The 24541-nt window shown below is 40.3% G+C and overlaps 1 protein-coding gene across 2 annotated transcripts in view; it reads right to left on the bottom strand.

Moving 5' to 3' along the window:
- The window catches only part of PAK6 (p21 (RAC1) activated kinase 6), a 140711-nt gene that overhangs the window by 15050 nt on the left and 101120 nt on the right, over window positions 1–24541 (bottom strand). For both annotated transcript variants that reach the window (XM_053697905.1, XM_053697904.1), the window contains exons 4-5: window positions 12767–13225; window positions 2902–3035 (exon numbers count right to left, since the gene is read on the bottom strand). In XM_053697905.1, coding sequence (XP_053553880.1) covers window positions 2902–3035; window positions 12767–13225 — 593 coding nt within the window. The remainder of the gene's footprint in view (window positions 1–2901; window positions 3036–12766; window positions 13226–24541) is intronic.

A 24541-nucleotide genomic window follows, 5' to 3' on the forward strand; every position in this document is an offset into this window, starting at 1 on the left:
TTATGTATACTTTTCGACAAAGGATAGCAAATGAACAAAGCAAATTTGATAATAGAAGTAAACAGTAAAGTTGTTTTAAATTGCACACTTAAGCTGAATCATGAAAGAAAGTTTTGGATTTTATGTTCCTTTAAATAGTCTGCATAAATCCCCCAAAACACATACAACACCACAATGGGTACTGGGAGGCCTACATTAAAGTGATGGGAAATGCAACATTCCTATCATTTCATATTAGTGAGTAGACATCTCAAATATGTTTTTATTAAATTATAATAATTACATTTTAAATTGCGGCTCTCATCTCTCCCCAACCGCCTCCCCATCGGCCTGTCAGGTACCTTTTTTTTTTTTAGTCAACAGGCATTACTATCAGATGAAAGCAGCAGTGCAAGACAATGCTGCTGGGAAATACATGGGCGTGGTGCCTCTCTTATAGGCTCCAAGGAGCAAATGTATACTGTAGTGCCTCACCATTAGCCCTTTCTTTTTAGTTTCTGAATTGTAAAGCTCTAACTCCCCCCACAATTCCTTCTATGGCTGTATCTATATCTATTGTTGCTTTGGTATAATGCAAAAGTGCATAGGGATTATCTAATGGAGCATGCCTAGAAGCTTTGAACTTAGTTGAAATACAATGCCTGCCTGTGTTTAAACACTGATAAGGGTGAGTGGAGTTGGCTGTTCATTTTGCTTATTTTTGAAAATTATTTTAAAATACTTGCCAGCAATTTTTTAACAATTTTTTATGCAAACTATTTGCAGTGATAGGCACAGACAAAGGCTGTGGCGGTCATTTTCCAAAGTACAGACCTTAGTGAAGGACACCAAGGTACATTTGAAATTAAAAACATTATTTTATAGTGCTTGATGTTATTATACTGATGCATATACCACTGATCCTATAACCAGCCCTCCTCTGGCTATACCCATGAGCCAGTATCACCACTGTGTCATTATATAGTGCTGGGTGTTATTATACTGATGCAGATACCACTGATCCTATAACCAGCCCTCCTCTGGCTATACCCATGAGCCAGTATCACCACTGTGTCATTATATAGTGCTGGGTGTTATTATACTGATGCAGATACCACTGACCCTATAACCAGCCCTCCTCTGGCTATACCCATGTGCCAGGGTCACTACTGTGTCATTATATAGTGCTGGGTGTTATTATGCTGATGCAGATACCACTGGCCCTATAACCAGCCCTCCTCTGGCTATACCCATGTGCCAGGGTCACTACTGTGTCATTATATAGTGCTGGGTTTTATTATACTGATGCAGATACCACTGATTCTATACCCAGTCTTCCTCTGGCTATACCCAAGTGCCAGTGTCACTACTGTGTCATTATATAGTGCTGGGTGTTATTATAATAATGCAGATACCACTGACCCTATAACCAGCGCTCCTCTGGCTATACCCATGTGCCAGTGTCACTACTGTGTCATTATATAGTGCTGGGTGTTATTATACTGATGCAGATACCACTGATCCTATAACCAGCCCTCCTCTGGCTATATACATGTGCCAGTGTCACTACTGTGTCATTATATAGTGCTGGGTGTTATTATACTGATGCAGATACCACTGATTCTATACCCAGTCTTCCTCTGGCTATACCCATGTGCCAGTGTCACTACTGTGTCATTATATAGTGCTGGGTGTTATTATACTGATGTAGATACCACTGATCCTATAACCAGCCCTCCTCTGGCTATACCCATGTGCCAGTGTCACTACTGTGTCATTATATAGTGTTAGGTATTATTATACTGATGCAGATACCACTGACCCTATAACCAGCCCTTGTCTGGCTATACGCATGTGCCAGTGTCACTACTGTGTCTTTGTATAGAGCCGAGTGTTATTATACAGATGCAGATACACATCCAGTATTTCCCTCAGGCTTTATTTATTCCATAACGTATCACCCAATATCGCTAGCAGTCTCTTGACAAGCCACTAACTTAATTCACACTACATATTTTTTTTTATTCCTATTATTTAATATATACATACTAAGGTTGTGGCGGACACTGCAAGGGCTAGCCACGGACACCTTGCCTATCCCTGACTATTTGTAATTAATTAGCCCTTTTAGGATATGCACAGATGTCAACCTGTTTTATGTCCATTTACCTTTAACAAAACAGTTTCATTATTAAAAGTAGAACATTATTGCAATATAAATCATTTATTTTGCTGCCTGTTACTGTAAAATACATCTGAAAATGATGCTTGTTTCACTTTCTTCCAGAACGTTTGGGTTCATACTGTTATCTTCTTTTCTATCAACTAGAGGTTTTCCTTCCGCTCTTCCATTACCTTGTTTTTGTAGCTGTTATAAGTTGATCAGTTTTGAATCATCAATCATGATTGTAAAATATAGCGGGGGGGGGGGGGCATACTAGGGTGTCAATATTATTATGTATTTATAAATATAGATTTATATGTAGCTTTTAGATGGAGATTAGAAAACACATTTCTGTTTAAATACTTGTTTACTAAATTATTATTTATTAACTAAGCTGTATCATTTATAAACCCCACTAAAGGAAAAGAGAAGAGGGCAGGGTTACCCCAATCATGCTCCTATAGGTGTGTATTCATTTGTGATTGGTTACCAAGGATCCTTTTATTTTGTGGGACGGGGAAAGAAGTGAAAAACAAAACAAAACATAAAACAATTTATTCATTTGACAAAATATTAATTGCAACATTCTTCCCAGATATAAATATCCATGATCATGCAGCTTATGTTTAATGGTCCTGTGAGGAACTGGAACCAGTGTATATATTCACTATAACAATAGCTTATAGTACAGAAAATATATAGATGCATGCACATATTGTCATGCGCTTCATAGCTACATACTGGTTACGTGCACTCACCTGGTTTGTGAAACAATATCTGTAAGTGCTCCTCCTTGCACAAACTCCATAAGCACCCACAGTTCATCTCCTACCAGGTAACTCCTGTACATTTCCACCACATTTGGATGCTGATAATCCCTCATGATCACAACCTATAAAAAAAGTATAATCGTCACTGACAGGACTGAATCTCTATCACACATGTACTAAAATATGGACTTATAAAAGCAAATAAGCTTTACATAGCAAGGTATGATTAATTATGTCCTATTATCCATCAGAGGTAGCAGATTCTGACAAGGTAGCAAATTCTGATAGAACATAGACGGTGTGTATTACATTCCAAAAGATACGCTGATGATTTGTAGTGCAAACTTCAGAAAACGACACAAATGTTAACATGGGCAACGAGTTTATATCTAATGTGCACATATATATATATTTTTAGAGTATTACAATAAATAATAATAATCATAAAAAGATTATCTATGTAATTGTAAAGACAATTCCTATATATTTCTCAATATCTAATACTTTTTATTCTCATGTTAACTAATCTATGTGATGAAATTATTTTATTCGCATGTAAACTATTCTATATTTAAAACACTGTACGTCTTCTTCTAAATAACTCAAAATAACTTGACGTTAACACAATGCATACTGTGCATGCGTAAGAGTTGTGGAGTTATAAAATATACAATGTGGAGTTATAAATGTAATTAATATAGATAGGATTAGTCAGGATTCAGTTCGCAATGGTTTAATCCTTTTCAAGGGCATTACATTTTGAGGATATGACACGAGTATCACTATTGAGAGTGCGCTTTGTCTACGAAGTGAATGTGAAATGAAAGGGGTGAAATGAAAATAATTTAAAAAAAATAAACATTTTAGGGGGGGGATTTCATGGACATGCCATGTTTCATCAATCAATACATTCTGAATACATATAATTTTCCACCACATTAAAGGGACAGTACACTGTAAAATTGTTTTTATACGAATGTATTGTCAATAACTTGTTATACCAGCTGCAGAGTATAACATTTATGAGAAATTACATTCTCAGGTTTATTTGTGTATATGAAGTAGCTGGTTTTGTGCTTTTAAACCACAGCCTATTACAATGGGTTGAGCTTCAGGTTATATCAGATCTCATTATGTTATCCCTTTATGAACACAGACTTGCTTCTTTATCTTATATTTGTCTGGAAAACTAAAGCTCAATAAATAGAGAGAACAATGGAAAATGATCATTTTATTACTTAACTATCATGCCCCCCACTGATAGTGTAATCTCTTCTGCTGGCTGTGTTTACTTAGGCTATTCAATAGAATATACTCCAGTATAGAAACTTTCACAATAGGTTGGGCTACCACAGGCTAAATCAGCTATTTCAAATGCCAAAATAAGGGTAAAGGAGCTACTGGTAAACAATTTAAAACACTCCAGCAGGTAAAATGAATCATTGGGAACAATTTAAAGGGGAGAACGTTTTTGGGTGAACTGTCCCTTTAAGCATATGAAATATAAATGTTATCATATCTATAGGTGGTTACATATTTCTCATCAATAAAATACTATAGTTATAGAGCAGAGGTAAGAAATTAATCTATCTGAATTATGACATTTTTCAGTTTTGACAGCATCATGATCTCACTATGACTACTATTTATTTTGTCTGCACCTAGTACAGCCGACATATGGCAAGCCACACATCTGGATGGCCTACTCTTATGGGCTATGCCATTTAGTTGCACAGACACTTGGAGCCAAACATAGTTTCCCTTTGTAATTTGCAACAAGTTTCAGATACTTATTTGTGAGAGAACAAGAAAGCAAAAGAGAGAGCAAGAGAGAGAATGAGAGAGAAAGAGAATATTTGCTTAAAAAACAAACTAACCAGAAATCAGTGCTACATCACCTTAAGGGAAGACAAATACAGTTTTACAATCTTTTTTCTCTACTGCCCGTGTGTGAAGAACAATGCATATTCATAAACCTGTTCCTAGGTTCAATAATATGAGTAAACTAAAGCTCACAAACTAGTGACTGGGCTCCTATGGATTACATAGGAAATAGAGAGCTTGGAAAGGCTGGATAATCTACAGTAGGGAAAAGAACATATTTGGTTAGATGACTACAGCTTGCTTGGCCTGCTGTAACTGCTGCTACAAGACCCACCAAGCCCTGGAGCTCCTTTGTACAACAAAAAAGGACATTTTAGGTTGAAAGCTTTTATCTCAGTTTGAAGAATCCCCTGCTTCTCTCTAGAAATGAGACAGATGCAGTACAGCACAGTATACAATATGTTTTTTTAATCAACTTCATATTTTGTTCTTCTAAATATAAGAACATAATTTTATTTTTAAAAAAATCATAACTGACAAAGAAGAGGTTCTGAGAATATTGCACATAAAAAGCTCATTCTGAGAAAAAGTTGGCACAAATATTTTAAATTAATTTGTATTACAATCAAAACAGCATTAGGTGGTTTCATGAAGAAAAAAAATTTGAAATACAAATAAAATTTTAAAGCCATGTTCTGCCACATATAGCCTTGATATTGCATACTGTCTATGCAGTGTTATACTGCCTATTTCACTTCTTATTTACAAATATCTTGCAGTACTGCTCCTCTCCTGGACTATGGTGGCGCTGTTGCACAACACTGCTGATTTCACAGTCAATCTTGGCTAGTGCCTACCACCCAATTGTCTCCTATTTTGTAAATCATTTTGATCTGAAAGCTCAATCCCAATGTCTAAATCCTGTATATGTCCGTTTCCTGTGAACACCAAACACCTCCCAGAAGCCCTGTCCCTATTTCTTGACAACTTCTTCCCTCTCTCTTTGCTTCTTAAACCCCTGTTCTAATGTCTATTTAACCAGTCTTTCACTACTGGTGCATTTCCTGATACATTCAAGCTTAGGTTAATCACACAGGTTAATCATAAAAAAGCCCTCACTCACCCCTTCTAACTATCAGCCAGTCTTAAAGGGACACTGTACCCAATTTTTTTCTTTCATGGTTCAGATAGAGCATGCAATTTTAAGCATCTTTCTAATTTACTCCTATTGTCAAATTTTCTTTATTCTCTTGGTATCTATATTTGAAAAGCAAGAATTTAAGTTTAGATGCCGGCCCATTTTTTGGTGAACAACCTGGGTTGTCCTTGCTGACTGGACAGCACCAATAAACAAGTGCTGTCCATGGTTCTGAACCACAAATAGGCTGGCTCCTTAGCTTAGATGTCTTCTTTTTCAAATAAAAAAAGCAAGAGAACGAAGAAAAATTAATAATAGGAGTAAATTAGAAAGTTGCTTAAAATTGCTTGCTCTATATGAATCACAAAAGAAAAAAATTTGGGTTCAGTGTCCCTTTAATTACTTCCCTTTGCCTCCAAATTAGTGGATGACTGGTCTATATTTCTCTCAACTAACTCCTTACTTGATCCCCCACAATCTAGTTTCTGCCCTGAACATTTAACAGAAACTACTCTTACTAAAATAACAAAATGATCTGCTATCAGCTAAAGCAAAGGGACGCTACTCTTCACTAATTCTTTAGGATATATCTGCTGCTTTAGACACAGCTGACCATCCTCTGCTCTTTAAAACCCTACAGTCTTTTGGCATCTGAGATACAGCCTTCTCCTGGTTTGCTTCATATCTCTAAAAACACTAGCTTACAGTTTCTTTTAACAGCATCACCTCTGATTCTTTACCTCTCTCAGTTGGAGTACCGCAAGGCTCTGTCTTGGGTCTTTTGTTATTTTTCTATATAAACATCCTCCCTAGGAAAACGTATAACCTCCGTTGGGTTCCAGTACCACGTATATGCCGATACTCAAATCTATCTTTTCTCTCCTGATATCTCTCCCTTTTACTCAACTATATTACCAACTGTCTTCCTGCAATTTCCTCGTGGATGTGTTTGAACTGCCTCCAACTCAATCTATATAAAAATGACCTGCTTCTTTTTACTCCCTCTCCGAGACATCCTACACCTGACATTTCTTTTACAGTTGGAGACACTGTTCCCAGCACCTTACTCCAGGTCCATTGTGTTGGGGTCACATTTGACTCTAAACTCACATTCACTCCACATATTCAAGCTGTCACCAAATCCTGCCGTGCACACTTACGCAACATTACCAGAATTCAACCTTTTCTCCTTTTCTTACTCAAGAAACCACAAAAATACAAATTCATTCCCTCATTTTGTCAGCATTGACTACTGCAATCTACTTCTAAATGGCCTTCACAAACACGGCCCCTCCCTCTCCAACCTATCATGAATGCTTCAGCTAGACTCATCCATCTAAGTTGCTGATCTACATCAGCTGCTCCACTCTGCCACTCTCTACACTGGCTCCCTATACACTCTAGAATACAATTCAAGGTATAAAACCTAAATTATAAAGCACTCAACAACCATTGTTCGAAACTATATTATCACTCTCATCTCCAAATACTCCCCAAGCCGTTCTCTTTGATCAACCTCTGATGTTTGTCTCTCCACTCCTATAATCTCTACATCCATCTCACGCCTCCAAGATTTCTTACATGCTGGTCCTGTACTCTGGAACTCTCTACCCCGCTCAATCAGACTGTCTACAATCTTGTATAGCATCAGATGCTCTTTGAAAACCCACCTATTCAGAGTGGCTTACCGTCTTTCCTCTGTTTTTCATCCTACCCAAAGCTAATCTTGAACTGCCTTGTCTCACTGCTGCAACTACAATCCACGTGACAAGCTACCTGAAACCTTTTGTCTCTGCACCCTTAACCTGTAGATTGTACGTTTTTCGGAGTAGAGCCCTCCTCCTCCTGTACTAGTTTTGTTTAGTCTATTACGCATTTGTATCTTATCACAAACCTGTCATTGTATAGCCCCATCTCTCTACTCAGCGCTATGGAAGTTGGCAGCACTATACAAATAATTGATTAGAAGGAGAAGAACTGCTAATGAATTCCATTTGGAAAATTGTGTGAAATATGTAACTGTCTATTCTGCTAACCTACTGCAACCAATCATTGTTCTCTGCTTCCAACTATTTTTTTTTTATTAGAAAATTGAAGGACCAGAGTTTTTATTTCACTTTTAAAATTGCAAAAAAACATTGAAAATGCATGTTCCTCCAGTACACCCCACAGCTGCTCCTAGTGCCTCCCCTCTCTGTAAATTTACAAGACAGCAATCCCCCCCCCCCCCCCGTAATAGATGTTAGTTTATTTTTTCTGTGTAAAAGGAAATTATAATATTTTGTTTTAATTTGTGGAATTTACATCTGAACCAGGGTTCACACACACAGCTCTCAAGAGCTGATTCTGCTCAACCAAAAGAGCTTTACTCACATTTCAATCTGCACTTTGTTATTTCTGTGCAACGCAGTCTCTGGGCGAATTTGACCTCAGTGCCTCTATTCCAGATACATCCCGCACTTTGCCTTGTTCCACTATAACATGGCAAGTGTCATTATCTGCTCTTAAAAACCGCTCTATGATTTGCCTAAGTCAACTGCTGCTTGTGGTTTCCATAGGATAGTGTGAAGTAGTGTGAAGCGTCACTGCTCCCACAACTCCCCTTATATGGTTTAGAGCCCACTGGGGAGGCTGTCTCACACAGCTCTACATACTATAATGAAGCTGATTTCAATGCAGATTACACTCCAAGGCTGTGTGGAAACCATGTTGGTTACTTTAACACTCTTATATTCCATACAGCCTTGTACGCACTATTGCTGGTTGTGTATCTGTCCCAAATTGCCCTCAGCAGAAGAGATAGATAAGGGGAAACCTGGGTTTCAACATGGTGGTGCCCTTTACTTTATAAAACTAAAATAATTTATTGAAACTAAACTGTATTTATAGCTTCAGTATTTAAACTAATAACATTGTAAAAAAGCAGGTACATACTGTTCTCAGGATAAGATTTGCTTTAAAACGATTATATCTAGCATTAATTTATTGAAGAGCACTATGGTTCTGTTCTACAGATCTGACACCTTTTTATAATGTGACTCCTCAGAACTTCTAAAAGTATTCTGCACTTCCCATAAGCTCTACCAATATAGGAAGTGGTTATCCATAGGTCATAGCCAATGCTAGGCTGTTTCCATACACAAAAGGTCAGTTTACCACAAATTTGCATCCCATTTGTTTGTTACCTGCTGGAGTCTATTAAATTGTTTACAATTAGCTCATTTGCCTTTATATTGGCTTTTGCTATAGCCGATTTCCCTGTAATATCCCTACCTATACTGAAAATGTCTATACTTAAAGTATAGGGTATTGACAAGCTATGTAAAAATAGTCAGCATTAGACATTACACTCCCAGTGGGGAGTGGGAGAGATACAATTATAAAATGTTAATTTTCAATTGTTCTTTCTAAGTATTGTATAGACAAAAATAAGAAAGGGAAGAATTTGAATCATAAGGATGTCTGATCTTTCTACAAGCGTAGCCTATTTTTGGAAGTTGTGGTTTCCAAGAGCAAATCCAGCTACTTCATTTACAAAAAGAAACAAAGGAGCAATTGTTCATACATTTTATACTCTGCAGATGGTATAACAAGTAATTGGGAACACATTAAAAGGCACAGTCTAGTCCAAAATAAACTTTCATGATTCAGATAGAGAATGTCATTTTAAACAGTTTTCCAATTTACTTTTATCACCAATTTTGCTTTGTGCTCTTGGTATTCTTAGTTGAAAGCTAAACCTAGGAGGTTCATATGCTAATTTCTAAGCCCTTGAAGGCCGCCTCTTCTCTCAGGGCATTTTGACAGTTTTTCACCACTAGAGGGTGTTAGTTCATGTGTGTCATATAGATAACACTGTGCTCACGCACGTGCAGTTCAGGTGAGCCAGCTCTGATTGCCTAGAATGGATGTCTGTCAAAAGAACTGAAATAAGGGGGAAGTTTGCAGAGATAGATACAAGGTAATCACAGAGGTAAAAAGTGTATTTATATAACTGTGTTGGTTGTGCAAAACTAGGGAATGGGTAATAAAGGAATTATCTATCTTTTTATACAATAAAAATTCTGGTGTAGAATGTTCCTTTAACCAGTACACTGTCTATCTGTGCAATGTCAACTACTTTAATTGTCACAGCCCTACAAGGAAGCTAAGGCTCTACAGAAAGCTATTTATAGCTTGAGGTCATAAAAACTTCTAGAGTAACAGGAGTTGGTTTACTATTATTAAGTGAATAGACTAGATAAACAGGGAGTCTGATTTGCCCATGTTTAAGACAGAATGCAACCGAAGTTGCCACCAAGTCAGCTCTTTCTCCACCCTAGGGGCAGAGGCTACACGGAGAATGTGTAAGTGCTCATTTAGCAAGAAAACAAGCAAGTTGTTTGCTATTTTTTATACAACCTCTTTCTTTTTAGGTTTACTTTGATTTAAAGGGACAGTCTACACCAAAATTGTTATTGTTTAAAAGATAATTCCTTTATTACCCTTTCCCCAGTTTTGCATAACCAACACTATACATATATTATATTAATACACTTTTTACCTCCTTGATAACTTTGTATCTAAGCCTCTGCAGACTGCCACCTTATTTCAGTTCTTTTGAGAGACTTGCATTTTACCCAATCAGTGCTAACTCCTAAGTAACTCCATGGGGGTGAATCAGGGGTGTATTATGTCCTAGGCCAACAAGGTCTGTGCCTAGGGCAGCAGATTTTGGAGGGTGGCACTTTTAGCACACACTGTAGGGAACGGCCGCTGAATAAACTATCTAGGTATGGGCCAGCCCTGAACCCTACATATCCCTCCGTAAGCAGTGCTTCTTTTACTGCTTCTGGATACTGGAGCAGGATGCAGGCGTATGTGGATAGGTTAGTTGGTGGCTTTTTAGGAGCAGCTAAGCTGCGCACGTTGGAATTAAACTAGGTAAAACCCGTGCAGTGCTCCCCATGACTGCCTCTTGTGGACTCAAATAACACATTGGGGGTACCCAGAAACAGAGCCTCAGCCAGCTAAGGGGACCCGTAGCCTAGGTGTAGCACAAATTGCCTTCTGTCACATCACCGGCACAGAGCTTACCCTGAGCTCTGGGCCACGATAGACAGACTGATGCCACAGGTAAGGCTAACTGTTTTCAGCAAGCTCTTTCTGGCCACCCCAAAACAGCTGTTAGTACAGCAAAAAGGAAACCATACCACCCGCTCTATTCACTTATTATTTTATTGTATTGCTCTCCATGTGGCTGGTAATGGTCAGCTTAGCCCCCTTGTGCTCAATAGACATCGTAGCTCCAACTCATGAGAGTGCTGAGCTCGGCGTCTAATCACACATTCTGTTTGTTGCATGTTATTGCTGCGATTTAGGTGGAGCAGCTTTTTATTGTAATACCACATTGTGCCGCGTAACTGACTGTACAGAAAAAACACAAATTTACTTTGGTTCAAACTCTGTACAAGTTTACGTTTTATTTAGTACTTAGCTTAGTGCCTGACAGCAACCGCAGTAATCTGTCACTTTAATGGATATATTATTTGTTACGATCAGTAGGAATATTTACAACTGGCAAATATCCCTATGTGTTTCTATGGTGGGAGGTTATGGATTGTGATTGTGTGGGTCATGGGGACCTGGGGAAACAGTTACAAACACTTTAAAACAAAATATTTATGGACGTCCGTGATTACACCTTATGTGCAGTTTTAAATAGCTTTAGCTTAGTGTTAAAGGGCCATAATACCCAAATGTTTAAACACTTGAAAGTGATGCAGCATAACTGTAAAAAGCTGACTAGAAAATATCTCCTGAACATCTCTATGTAAAAAAGTAAGATATTTTACCTCAAAAGTTCCTCAGTACCACATCCCATTGTAAAGGATTTCTAAGCAGCATATTAGTATGTCTGTCCTGGGACAGCTGAAAGGATGAGCCTTGTGCACTCTCATATTATTTCACCAATCAGGTAAAGGAAGCTTACTATGAAATCTCATGGGAGTTAAGTCAAATCTCATGAGATCACTGTAAGAGTTCATGACCTCAGCACTGCTGATGCTGATTGGCTGCAGTTCATTTCTTCATTTTTTTTAAATTTTTTTTACCTGCAGCTGGGAGCAGCAGAGTATAACTTTTTACACAGAACTTACTCTGCTGAGCTGAGGAGATTGTCAGGTAAAATATCTTCCTTTTTTACATAGAGATGCTCAGGTGATATTTTTCTGTCAGCTTTTTACAGTTATACTGCATCAGTTTCAAGTGATTTAGCATATGAGTATTATGTCCCTTTAAGTGATGCTACTACTTGTTAAATCATGTAATTGAATTTAAATACCGCTTGATCATAAGAGTAAAAGTCTGTAAGAATCTTCACACCCTAACAAATTATTTTATCTATGGGCTTATACACATATAGGCCTTAAAAGGGAGCGGGGCAGCAGAAGTTTGAGTGCCTAGGGCAGCACAAAACCTAAAAATACGCCACTGGAGTGAGTATAATATTATAAAATATGGCACATATGAGCTGTAACTGTGAAAAACTGTCAAAATGCACTGGGATAAGAGGCAGCCTTCAATGGCTAAAAAAATTGCATATGAGCCTACCTAGGTTTAGCTTTCAACAAAGAATACCAAGAGAACAACAAATTGATGATAAAAATAAGTAAGAAAGTTGTTTAAAACCGCATGTCCTATCTGAATCATGCATGTTTAATTTTGACTTGACTGACCCTATGACAGTCAAGGAATATGTTTCATATACCTTCAATAAAGGAAGTGTGTTGGTCAATAGCAACATTTCAACAGATATTATCCCTATAATTTATATATTTATTAAGTGACACCAAATTCTTAAGTGCTGGATACCCAAATAAGTTATATAAACACTGTATTTTTGGCACCCACCTCATTAAACAAAAGCTCTCTCCTCTGCTGCTTTCTAAGATCCATCATTTTTACAGCAACTTGTCTTCCACTGTGTTTCTCGCGAGCAATGCAAACCACTCCAGTGGATCCCTCTCCAATCTTCACATAGTCCTCTAACAGAAGCCTTGGATCTCCCTGATCTACCACCATCCGAAGCGCCGTTTTAAACTGCTCATGTGTAACCACCAGTGAATCCTGACTAGACAGCTGGTTTTTGCTGTCCTGACAAAGATAAAGGTTTGTGGAGCTGGTCTGGATAGGACGACTACGGGGAGAACCAGCGGGGGACGGTCTGCAAGGCTGGAGAGGAGATGTGCACTCAGCGGCTACTCCTGAGATTACCCTGGTATAGTCCGAAGATAAATGGTCTGGGGGTAGAGAAGCAGCCTTGGCCAAAACTCCCCGTGCAGAAGTGCCACGATGCTGAACACCTGCAGTCTGAAAGAGATCGAACATGTGGTTGTTAAATTATTTATATACCATAAGCTGCAACACCTTTAAAATGGAAACCAATACCAAAGATAAAGGGATATTAAACACTTTGAGATGTTGATATAAAATGATAAATTATATATATATATATATATATATATATATATATATATATATATATATATATATATATATATATATATATATATATATATATATATATATAAAAATCAGCAATTTACTTTATTTATTTTGTCCCCTTTTCCTGTAATTCCATTCTGAAACCGTATGCTTTTCAGTTGCTGTTAGAAATGGAAGTGCAGGACACTTATATTCCACACAGTCATTGGCTGCACACTCCAGTGTCCTATTTATAGCTGTCCCCTATTGGCCGCAGCAGATAAGGTAACCTAAGTTGCAACATGGCAGCTCTCATTGTTTTATATATATTTTGCCAATATTTAAACAGCTAATTAAACTTTAAAAAGATACATCTACATGTTATTCTCAGACTAATCTTTTCTTTGAATGCATCATTCTAGCATTATTCAGTGTTTAATGTCCCTTTAACACTAAGCTAAAGCTAGCTGGTTGTGGGATCATTTTCAGGAGTTTGGAATTTTGCATTGTTTTGTGTCTGTTCGGGAATTTATACTTTTATGGGTCTGAAAGGTTGTCTAGCTCTAATAACTAAGTTAGCATTTGCTAATAATGGGTTTAAAAATGCAAATACATGTTTGGTATCTGTATGCTCATGAGCTGTAACTGCTGTTATTTTTTCAGCATTATGTCAGCAATATTGTCCATGCTTCATTTCTGCTTTATATAACTGTTTGTGGTATGTGAATCTGTTTCAAGTCTTGTTTACTCTAGAACATTTTGTATTTTAGTATTTTAATTAAAGTAAATATAAATTTTGATGCTAAAGTGCACGGTTTTTAAAAATTTGATTAATAACAGGGGCACTTTAATTCATCAAAATTTACATTTCACTCCTGTTGTGAAAAAAACTTACCTTTTAATCTTGACAGCCGCTCCAGCTTCCTCCACCCGTCGCAAAGCCTCTTCCTGGGTCTAAAATGAGGAATCCGGCTTCCTCCAATCACGGTATTGAATCAGACACTGATTCCCCGGGGGGGGGGAAGCCGTGATTGGAGCATGACCGATCCATCATTTCTGACATCAGAAATGGCTTGCGACGACCGGAGGAAGCTGGAGCTGCTGTCAAGATTAAAAAGTATTTTTTCACAACTCGAGTGAAATGTAAATTTTGATAAATTAAAGTGCCCCTGTTTTTAATCGAATTTTTAAAAACCGGGCACTTTAGCATCAAAATTGGCATTCACTTTAAAAATTACCCTCACCTCACCCCTACATTAGTTAAAATGTAACATTTATTCATTTGGTTTACTCGTATCTGCTTACAATTCAGGTTATCTTATTAAAGTTGTATCTATATTCTTGTAATAAACTTATTTAAGTAGACTCCATCAACTGCACAGGCCTATAAACTTAATAAGACAGTGCACTGTAAAATGTAATCAAATCCAAAATAAACTTTTATGACTCAAATAGGGAATGTCATGTTAAACAACTTTCCAATTTACTTTTATCACCTATTTTGCTTTGTTCTCTAGGTATTCTTAGTTGAAAACTAAACCTAGGTAGGCTCATATGCTAATTTCTTAGACCTTGAAGGCCGCCTCCAATCTAAATGCATTTTGAACGTTTTTCACCACTAGAGGGCGTTAGTTCATGTGTGTCATATAGACAACAATGAGCTCATGCACGTAAAGTTACCTAGGAGCCAGCACTGATTGGCTAAAATGCAAGTCTGTCAAAAGAACTGAAATAAGGGGGCAGAGGCATATGCAGAGGCATAGATACAAGGTAATCACAGAGGTAAAAAGTGTATTATAACTGTGTTGGTTATGAAAAACTGGGGAATGGGTGATAAAGGGATTATCTATCTTTTTAAACAACACAAATTCTGTTGTTGATTGTCCCTTTATTGTGCTTCCATTTATACATTTTACCTGCTTGATTGTAATAAATAGTTTACAAATAGCTCCTTTATATTTATTTTTTTAATGCGAAAATGCCTGTTTTTGACTGTTGTATCAACTACAACTAAAATGTAAATACCATGATAATGGCTACAGAAAATATATGTAAACAAGAGGCAGTTGAAGAATTTACACTCCCAGTGGTGGGGAGAGATAGGTACTAAAATGTTAATTTGTTCCAAGTATGGTAATAGATAAGATAAGTAAGTCTAAGTATGGTAAGTAGTGATGTCCCGAATAGTTAGCCGTCGAATAGTTCCCGGCGAACATAGCTTGTTCGCGTTCGCCGCGGCGGGCGAACATATGCAATGTTTGGTCCGCCCCCTATTCGTCATCATAGAGTAAACTTTGACCCTGTAACTCACAGTCAGCAGACACATTCCAGCCAATCAGCAGCAGACCCTCCTATCCAGACCCTCCCACCTCCTGGACAGCATCCATTTTAGATTCATTCGGAAGCTGCATTCTTAGTGAGAGGAGGGACACAGTGGCGTCACTAGGGTTGGTGTCACCCGGTGCGGTAAGTCATGGTGTCACCCCCCCCCCCAGAAAGCAGACACACACAAAAACACAGGCAAACACACATACAAACACTCAGACACACTTAAACACATACTCAGATGCACACACAAACACTCGGAAATACACTCAGACACACACACAAAAACACACACACAAAAACACTGAGACACACAAAAACTCAGACACACACATATAAAATATGTAAACTGCACTGCATTAATTAGGAAGCTCATGCCTAGAGCTGCTCCCTGGCTCAGCAGAACATCAAATGAAAGATAAACAGAGCACTCTAAAATAAATCACTGAAGAAAAGGTTTAGGCGCGCAAACTATGAAAATTCTGCTCTCTGACTCTGTTCCAAGTCTGTCAGTGCACAGCCCTGGGCCGCATGTCACTGAGCAGTGAGCACAGATAGGCAGGCAGGTTTAGGCTAGCAGCACAACTTTGCAAGCCCCACGGCACACCCACAACATTCATAGTGAAATTGGGCAGGGGAGGAGCAAAGTACAAACAAGCAAAAGCAGCCAGGAAAACTATTTGTTGAAATTGCAGCACTGGCTCAAGGGGCAAAAAAATTGTGTGTCTACAACTTCCCCAGTCCCCCTAATGTTCACAAATGCCAGCTTCTAATAAAATAATCTATGCATCTCAACATTGTATTTCTTTGAATTTCAATAAAATTAAAAAAAAAAAAAAAAAAAAAAAAATTTTTTTTTTTTTTTTTTTTTTGGTGTCACCCCCTGGAGGGTGTCACCCGGGTGCGGCCCGCCCCCCCCGCCCCCCCCTAGTGACGCCACTGGAGGGACAGTGTAGCTGCTGCTGATTTAATAGGGAAATCGATAGCTAGGTTAGTGTATTCAGTGTCCACTACAGTCCTGAAGGACTCATCTGATCTCTGCTGTAAGGACAGCACCCCAAAAAGCCATTTTTAGGGCTAGAACATCAGTCTGCTTTTTTTTTTTTCCTGTGTAATCTAATTGCAGTTGCCTGCCTGCCTGCCTGCCTGCCTGCCAGCGTGTGTGTCAGGCTCACAGCGTATACTGTGTCCACTTGCCCAGTGCCACCACTCATATCTGTTGTAACAGTAGTGTAGATTTAAAAAACAAACAAAAAAAAAAAACACTTTTTTGACTGTGAAATAATAGCAGTCAGTTTCCTTCACACGTGTTGTTAACGGACCAGGTATATAGCAAACCTGATTTGTCTCTGACAGTTATCATAACAGCTTAGCAAATCGTGACAAGCAATATTTGCAGACAATAGCAATACACAGCAATATTGGTACAATATATGGGGGATATATATTAACAGGACAATTTAACCCTTAGACTCTAATTTAACCCAATATTAGTGATTCAGAACGCATTGTAATATACTATGATTTAATTTACCACCTGTTCAATGTCCTGGGCTAATTTCAGGAATTGTTAAGAGATATAAATATCTATTAATACAGGGATACTTCACATTGATAACTACCAATATAAACAGTAGTCCTGGTCATTTAGTTGGTACATTAATCCTGATAGAGATATATTTGTTCTGAATAATTACCACCCTGGGTTTATACCGCAAAAATTGCAAGTTGTAAAAATTATTACTGTCACGAAATAATCAAATAGGAACGTCAGAGGAAATATTCATGCATGATGTATGATATTTAGACTATCCAAAAATACCAAATGTCAAACCAAGTACATGGTATATCACAAATATGCCATAATCATATTCATTAACATAAGTGTTGTATCAAACTAACTACCCATGCATGGTCTCTCATGTTAAACCACCCTGTAATCAACAATAGTGCCTGAACTAATTATTGTACTTGACCCTTGTGATACATAAACAAGGATCAACCATCTGATTGAGGAACTATAGATGTACTCTCAGTTTTCATTATTACAACTTCCTGATAAATTGCAAATTGCAAGGATTAATCGCTGCTAAGTCGGTGATCCAAACCCCTACTACCACTCTCTCCTCTTTTGAGCTAACACTATTCCTGTGTTTTTAATGTGTTATTGTTCTACATTTTTTTAAAGTTCCAATAAAAGTTATATTTTAAATTTTCCTGTACACCTGCCAATTGTAACTCAGTCATATTCTACATTCAGGGAATTTGAGTGCTATAAATGTGTACATTTTCTGAAGACTTTGATCTTCTTTTGTTCTCTCATTAACCGGTACACAGCACCAACGTTTGCATCACGTAACATTAGGAGGAACACATGTACGTTAATTTCCTCCAAGTTATTATTTAAATAACTATTACTACTAATTATATTCCCTATAACATCTCAGTAGTGCCATTGGGCCCCTTTTTCTCTTATCATATCTAGTGTAACAGTAGTGTACATTTAAAAAAAACAAAAAACTTTTTTGACTGTGAAATAATAGCAGTCAGTTTCCTTCACACGTGTGCGTTTCAGTGCCTGCCAGGGCACAGTGTCACACCAGTGCAACTCATATCTGGTGTAACAGTAGTGTACATTTAAAAAAAATATATACAATTTTGACTGTAATAGATTGAATAGCAGTTAGTTGTCTGCAAGCGTGTGTGTCAGGCCTAGAGCGTCTACTCTGCCAACTTCTGCCAGTGCACAGTGCCACTCATATCTGTTGTCACAGTAGCTTGCACGCATAGTACCACTAATCGAAAAAAAAATGACAGGCAGAGGCAGGCAACCCCGCAGGGGCCGTTGTGGTGCTGTGATTCCCTTTGGCCCTAGAATAATGCCCAGTGTTCAGAGGCCACGTACCCTGAACTCGTTCTGAGGACATAGTTGACTGGCTAACACAGGACACCCAATCTTCTACAGCTTCCGCTCGGAACCTTGACGCACCATCCTCCTCCAGCTTACCTTCGGGCACCTCTCAATATGCCACTCGCCCGCCTGCCGCCACCACCAACACTAGCACCACAGCTGCTTCACTTGATCTGTCCGAGGAGTTATTTACACATCAGTTTGAAGAAATGAGTGATAGTGATGCGCAACCATTATTGCCAGAGGATGTAGATAACAGGGATATGTCTCAGTCAGGCAGCATTACACACATGGACGTACGGTGTGATGATGATGATGTTGTACCCGCTGCTGCTTCCTTTGCTGAGTTGTCAGATACAAGTGAAGTGGTTGATGATGACGATGCGTCCGTGGATGTCACGTGGGTGCCTGCTAGAACAGAAGAAGAAGAGGGGGAAATTCAGATGGGGATACAGAGAGGAGGAGGAGACGAGTTGGAAGCAGGGGGAGGTCGTCGCAAGGAGATAGTGGCACAGTCAGACAGCATGCATCGGCACCCGGGGTCAGCCAGACAGCACGCCAATCAACGCATGCTGTTGCCACCACCAGAATGCAGTCATTGCAGAGCTCAGCAGTGTGGCATTTTTTTGTGTGTCTGCCTCTGACAACAGCGATGCCATTTGCAACCTGTGCCAAAAGAAACGGAGTCGTGGGAAGTCCAACACCCACCTAGGTACAACTGCTTTGCGAAGGCACATGATCGCACATCACAAACGCCTATGGGATCAACACATGAGTACAAGCAGCACACAAACTCAAAGCCGCCATCCTCCTCCTGGTCCAGCATCTTCAGCCACGTCAACCGCTGCTGTCCTCCTTGCCCCCTCTCAACCATCCGCCACTCAGTCTCTCGCCTTGAGCAGTTCCTGCTCATCTGCCCACAGTCAGGTGTCTGTCAAGGACATGTTTGAGCGTAAGAAGCCAATGTCACAAAGTCACTCCCTTGCCCGGCATCTGACAGCTGGCTTGTCTGAACTCTTAGCCCGCCAGCTTTTACCATACAAGCTGGTGGAGTCTGAGGCGTTCCAAAATTTCTTTGCACAAAAGGCAATCCCCAACCTGTACTCGATTGTGCAAAAGGAAGTAATAGCATGTCTGGCACATAGTGTTGGGGCAAGGGTCCATCTGACCACTGATACCTGGTCTGCAAAGCATGGTCAGGGCAGGTATATCACCTACACTGCGCATTGGGTAAACCTGCTGACGTGGCTCTGCAGAGGAGTTGGTGACACCGCGACGACTTGCAGGCAGGCCTGCTGCAACCTCCTCTACTCCTCCTACTCCATCCTCTTCCATAACCTCCTCGGCTGAGTCCTCTTCTGCTGCTGCGTCTTGCTCCACATCAACGGCACCCCCCCAGCTCCCCAGGTACTATTCCACATCCCGGATATGGCAGTGTCACACCGTCTTGGGGTTGACTTGCCTGAAAGCGGAGAGTCACACCGGACCAGCACTCCTGTCCGCCCTGAACGCACAGGTGGATCAGTAGCTGACTCCGCACCAACTGGAGATTGGCAAAGTGGTTTGTGACAACGGAAGAAATTTGTTGGTAGCATTGAATTTGGGCAAGTTGACACATGTGCCGTGCATGGCACATGTGTGTAATCTGATCATACAACGCTTTGTGCATAAGTACCCAGGCTTACAGGACGTCCTGAAGCAGGCCAGGAAGGTGTGTGGCCATTTCAGGCGTTCCTACATGGCCATGGCGCACTTTTCAGATATCCAGCGGCGAAACAACATGCCAGTGAGGTGCTTGATTTGCGACAGCCCGACACGTTGGAATTCAACACTCCTAATGTTTGACCACCTGCTCCAACAAGAAAAAGACGTTAACGACTATTTGTATGACTGGGGTGCTAGGACAGCCTCTGCGGAGCTGGGAATTTTTTTGCCACGTTACTGGACGCTCATGCACAATGCCTGTAGGCTCATGCGTCCTTTTGAGGAGGTGACAAACCTAGTCAGTCGCACCGAAGGCACCATCAGCGACATTATACCATTTGTTTTCTTCCTGGAGCGTGCCCTGCGAAGAGTGCTGGATCAGGCCGTAGATGAGCGTGAAGAGGAAGAGTTGTGGTCACCATCACCACCAGAAACAGCCTTATCAGCATCGCTTGCTGGACCTGCGGCAACGCTAGAAGAGGATTGTGAGGAAGAGGAGTCAGAGGAGGAAGACCAACCACAACAGGCATCCCAGGGTGCTCATTGTCACCTATCTGGTAACCGTGGTGTTGTACGTGGCTGGGGGGAAGAACATACCTTCAGTGAGATCACTGAGGACAAGGAACGGGACATGAGTAGCTCGGCATCCAACCTTGTGCAAATGGGGTCTTTCATGCTGTCGTGCCTGTTGAGGAACCCTCGTATAAAAAGGCTGAAGGAGAACGACCTGTACTGGGTGTCCACGCTACTAGACCCCCGGTATAAGCAGAAAGTGCCTGAAATGTTACCGAATTACCGCAAGACGGAAAGGATGCAGCAGTTCCAAAATAAATTAAAAAGTATGCTTTACACAGCGTATAAGGGTGATGTCACAGCACAACTCGAATCTAACAGGGGAAGAGGTGAAAGTAATCCTCCTCCTCCCACAACCACGCCGGCAAGGACAGGACGCTTTACAGACGTGTTATTGATGGAGGAGATGTGGAGCTTTTTAAGTCCTACGCATCGCCACAGCCCTTCGGGGTCCACCCTCAGAGAACGACTCGACCGACAGGTAGCAGACTACCTCGCCTTAACTGCAGATATCGACACTCTGAGGAGCGATGAACCCCTTGACTACTGGGTGTGCAGGCTTGACCTGTGGCCTGAGCTATCCCAATTTGCGATAGAACTTCTGGCCTGCCCCGCTTCAAGTGTCCTGTCAGAAAGGACCTTCAGTGCAGCAGGAGGTATTGTCACTGAGAAGAGAAGTCGCCTAGGTCAAAAAAGTCTAAATTACCTCACCTTTATTAAGATGAATGAGGGATGGATCCCGAAGGGACTGACAGTGGGCGATACATTCAACTAAAAAAGGCCTGATGAGATGAGCTGCCTTGGGCTAAAAATGGTCCACACGCTGCTGTATTTTATCTCTGAATGCCGGATGACTTGCGTGACTTATCCGCCACCAACTAGGGTTCAAGCCGCAATGTTTTAGGGCACTTTCTGCCTGGGAAACAAACATCAATTTTTCTGGCCGCTGCTACAACAGCGGCTGCAACAATACCTAATTTTTCAGGCATGTGTAATGCCTAATTTTTCTGGCCTCTGGTGCTGCACTGTGGCTTCAAAAACCAAACCAAAAAAAAGGCACATAACAGGGATTAAACTGATAGGAATAGTACTACTTAACACACCACTCCTATCTGGTGGCACATTAGATTGCACGCGCAGTGCCCCAAATTTGAAGTAGGAGGTCCGACCAAGCATCTTTTTCCATCTCCCGGTTCCTAAAATCGATGCCATATACACGTCCCCTGATAGGGGACGTAACAGGGATTAAACTGATAAGAATAGAACTACTTAACACACAACTCCTATCTGGTGGCACATTAGATTGCATGCGCAGTGCCCCAAATTTGAAGTAGGAGGACCGACCAAGCATCTTTTTCCATCTCCCGGTTCCTAAAATCGATGCCATATACACGTCCCCTGATAGGGGACGTAACATGGATTAAACTGATAGGAATAGTACTACTTAACACACCTTATAATAACGCAGAGAGAGGCAACGCAGAGAGAGGAGTCTGAAGAAGAGGAGTCAGAGGAGGAAGGTGGCTTTGAGGAGGTGGAAGACCAAACACAGCAGGCGTCCCAGGGGGCTTGTTGTCACCTTTCGGGGACCCTTGGTGTTGTACGTGGCTGGGTAGAGGAAGAGACCTTCAATGACATCAGTGAGGACAAGGAACGGGACATGGCTAGCTTGGTATCCAACCTTGTGCAAATGGGGAGTTTGCGGTTGTTTGCGGTCCGTTAAACGGGGAGTTTGGTCTGTCACTGTGAAGCAGGCGTAACCCTTACACTACCTGATCGATACAACATCATACCTGATGTTTTAAAGCACGTTATTCCAAACAATTTAGGAATGTTAGGTGATTTATGCCCTTTATGGATTAAAACCAGACTCTGCATCAACTATGTAATTTTCCATAGGAGTTTAGCCATGGATCCCCCTCCGGCATGCCATAGTCCAGGTGTTAGTCCCCTTGAAACAACTTTTCCATCACTATTGTGGCCAGAAAGAGTCCCTGTGGGTTTTAAAATTCGCCTGCCTATTGAAGTCTATGGCGGTTCGCCCGTTCGCGAACATTCGTGGAAGTTCGCACCCGCCGTTCGCGAACGGAAAATTTTATGTTCGCGACATCACTAATGGTAAGATATAAGAAAAGATCAGGATAACTGTGTATATTGCAAAATATATAAGAAGGTTTTGTGCACATAAAAACGGATACGTTAAAGAGGTCTGCTCTACCATTTTAATGGGTTGTAGTTTTTATGACCAAAAACTGTTGTTTTATATAAAAAATAAACCTAAAAGGATCAATTTCCCATACATTTTATACTTTACAGCTGGTATAACTAGTTGTTGGAAACATTAAGGGGGAAACAATTTTACAGTACACTGTAAGCTAAGGCAAACATTTGCATAAAGAGCCACTGACACACTTTTATGATTACTTTGACGCATGGGTAGGGTATCATTCCTTCTCACTGCTGACCACTCTACTGGCCTGTGAATGTCAGAGCTTGTCCTCCTTATTTTCTCATCTGGCCTCTAACAAAAGACTGATTCTTCCACTTACCAAGATGGCAACTCCCTTGACCTGATCTTCAGCCATCTTGATTCTGTTTCACACTTTACCTTATCCCCCATTTCCTTTATTTTTCCCAACATCTTAAAGGGGTAGTTTATTGAATTAATCTGTCCAAAATAAAATGATGTGTGTGTTGTTGTTTTTTTTAAGTCTTGTAACATTAGATTTTTATTTCGCAAAGTGCCGTTTTCATGGGCTGGAAAGAATACCCACTCGAGCGGAGTCCCTTCTGTGCAGGGAGCATGGTCCAGTCTCCATGGTGACGTCACCGCTAGTGTGAACACGGTGCACGCTACACTTGGCTATACAGGTCTGAACTTCTGCTCTCTCTGCTCACAGCTCCCCTGACTCACTCCGGTCCTGCTGCTAACGGTCACAGCGCACAGAGCTCTCATCATCCTGTAAGCACTGAAGGCTGTTGTGTTTATGCGCTCTGACCGGATCGCTCTGTAAGGGGGCCGTAATTTATAACTAACAAACTGGATATGGCCCTCTTACAGAACGATCCGGTCAGAGCGCATAAACACAGCAGCCTTCAGTGCTCACATAGTGCTAAATTTGCAAACTTAGCATAGAATTACATAATGCAACTTGATTGGCCATGGGGCAGGGTAATAAAGTTTTTAAGTATTCCAGGGTTGTCTGGCAGAAGGGAAAATTATCAAGGGAAAAGGTAAAAAAAAAATATATATTTCCTTATTACAATATTTATGTTTTAGATTCTGCTTCACTTGTTAACAGAGTTATTGCTGCTAAACGATTACATCTCCTGAGTGAACTGGCCCTTTAACATGCTGCATCACTAAACTTACTGCTTTACAATAAACCAATCCTTAAAAAAAAAACTTGTGTACAACATCTTTTAAATACTCTAAGACCCCTTCTCTCTAATATTCTTTTGTTTGCCCTGCGCAATACATCCCTCATTAACCTCTGCTCTTTGACAAAATGGTTCCTGCCACTATGGCCATCAGCGCAGATACCCACAAGTAGGCATAATGTTTCTGTATTGCTGAACACCAGCAGAGGAAAACTCACACCTATCCTGACTTCTTGCACTACAAGTTATTGTTATGGCTCCTACTCCGCTGCCCTCAAGCTCTCTAAACAGAAATACTTTTAACTCCA

The sequence above is a fragment of the Bombina bombina genome, chromosome 1 (genome assembly GCF_027579735.1).
Source record: "Bombina bombina isolate aBomBom1 chromosome 1, aBomBom1.pri, whole genome shotgun sequence".
NCBI lineage: Eukaryota > Metazoa > Chordata > Amphibia > Anura > Bombinatoridae > Bombina > Bombina bombina.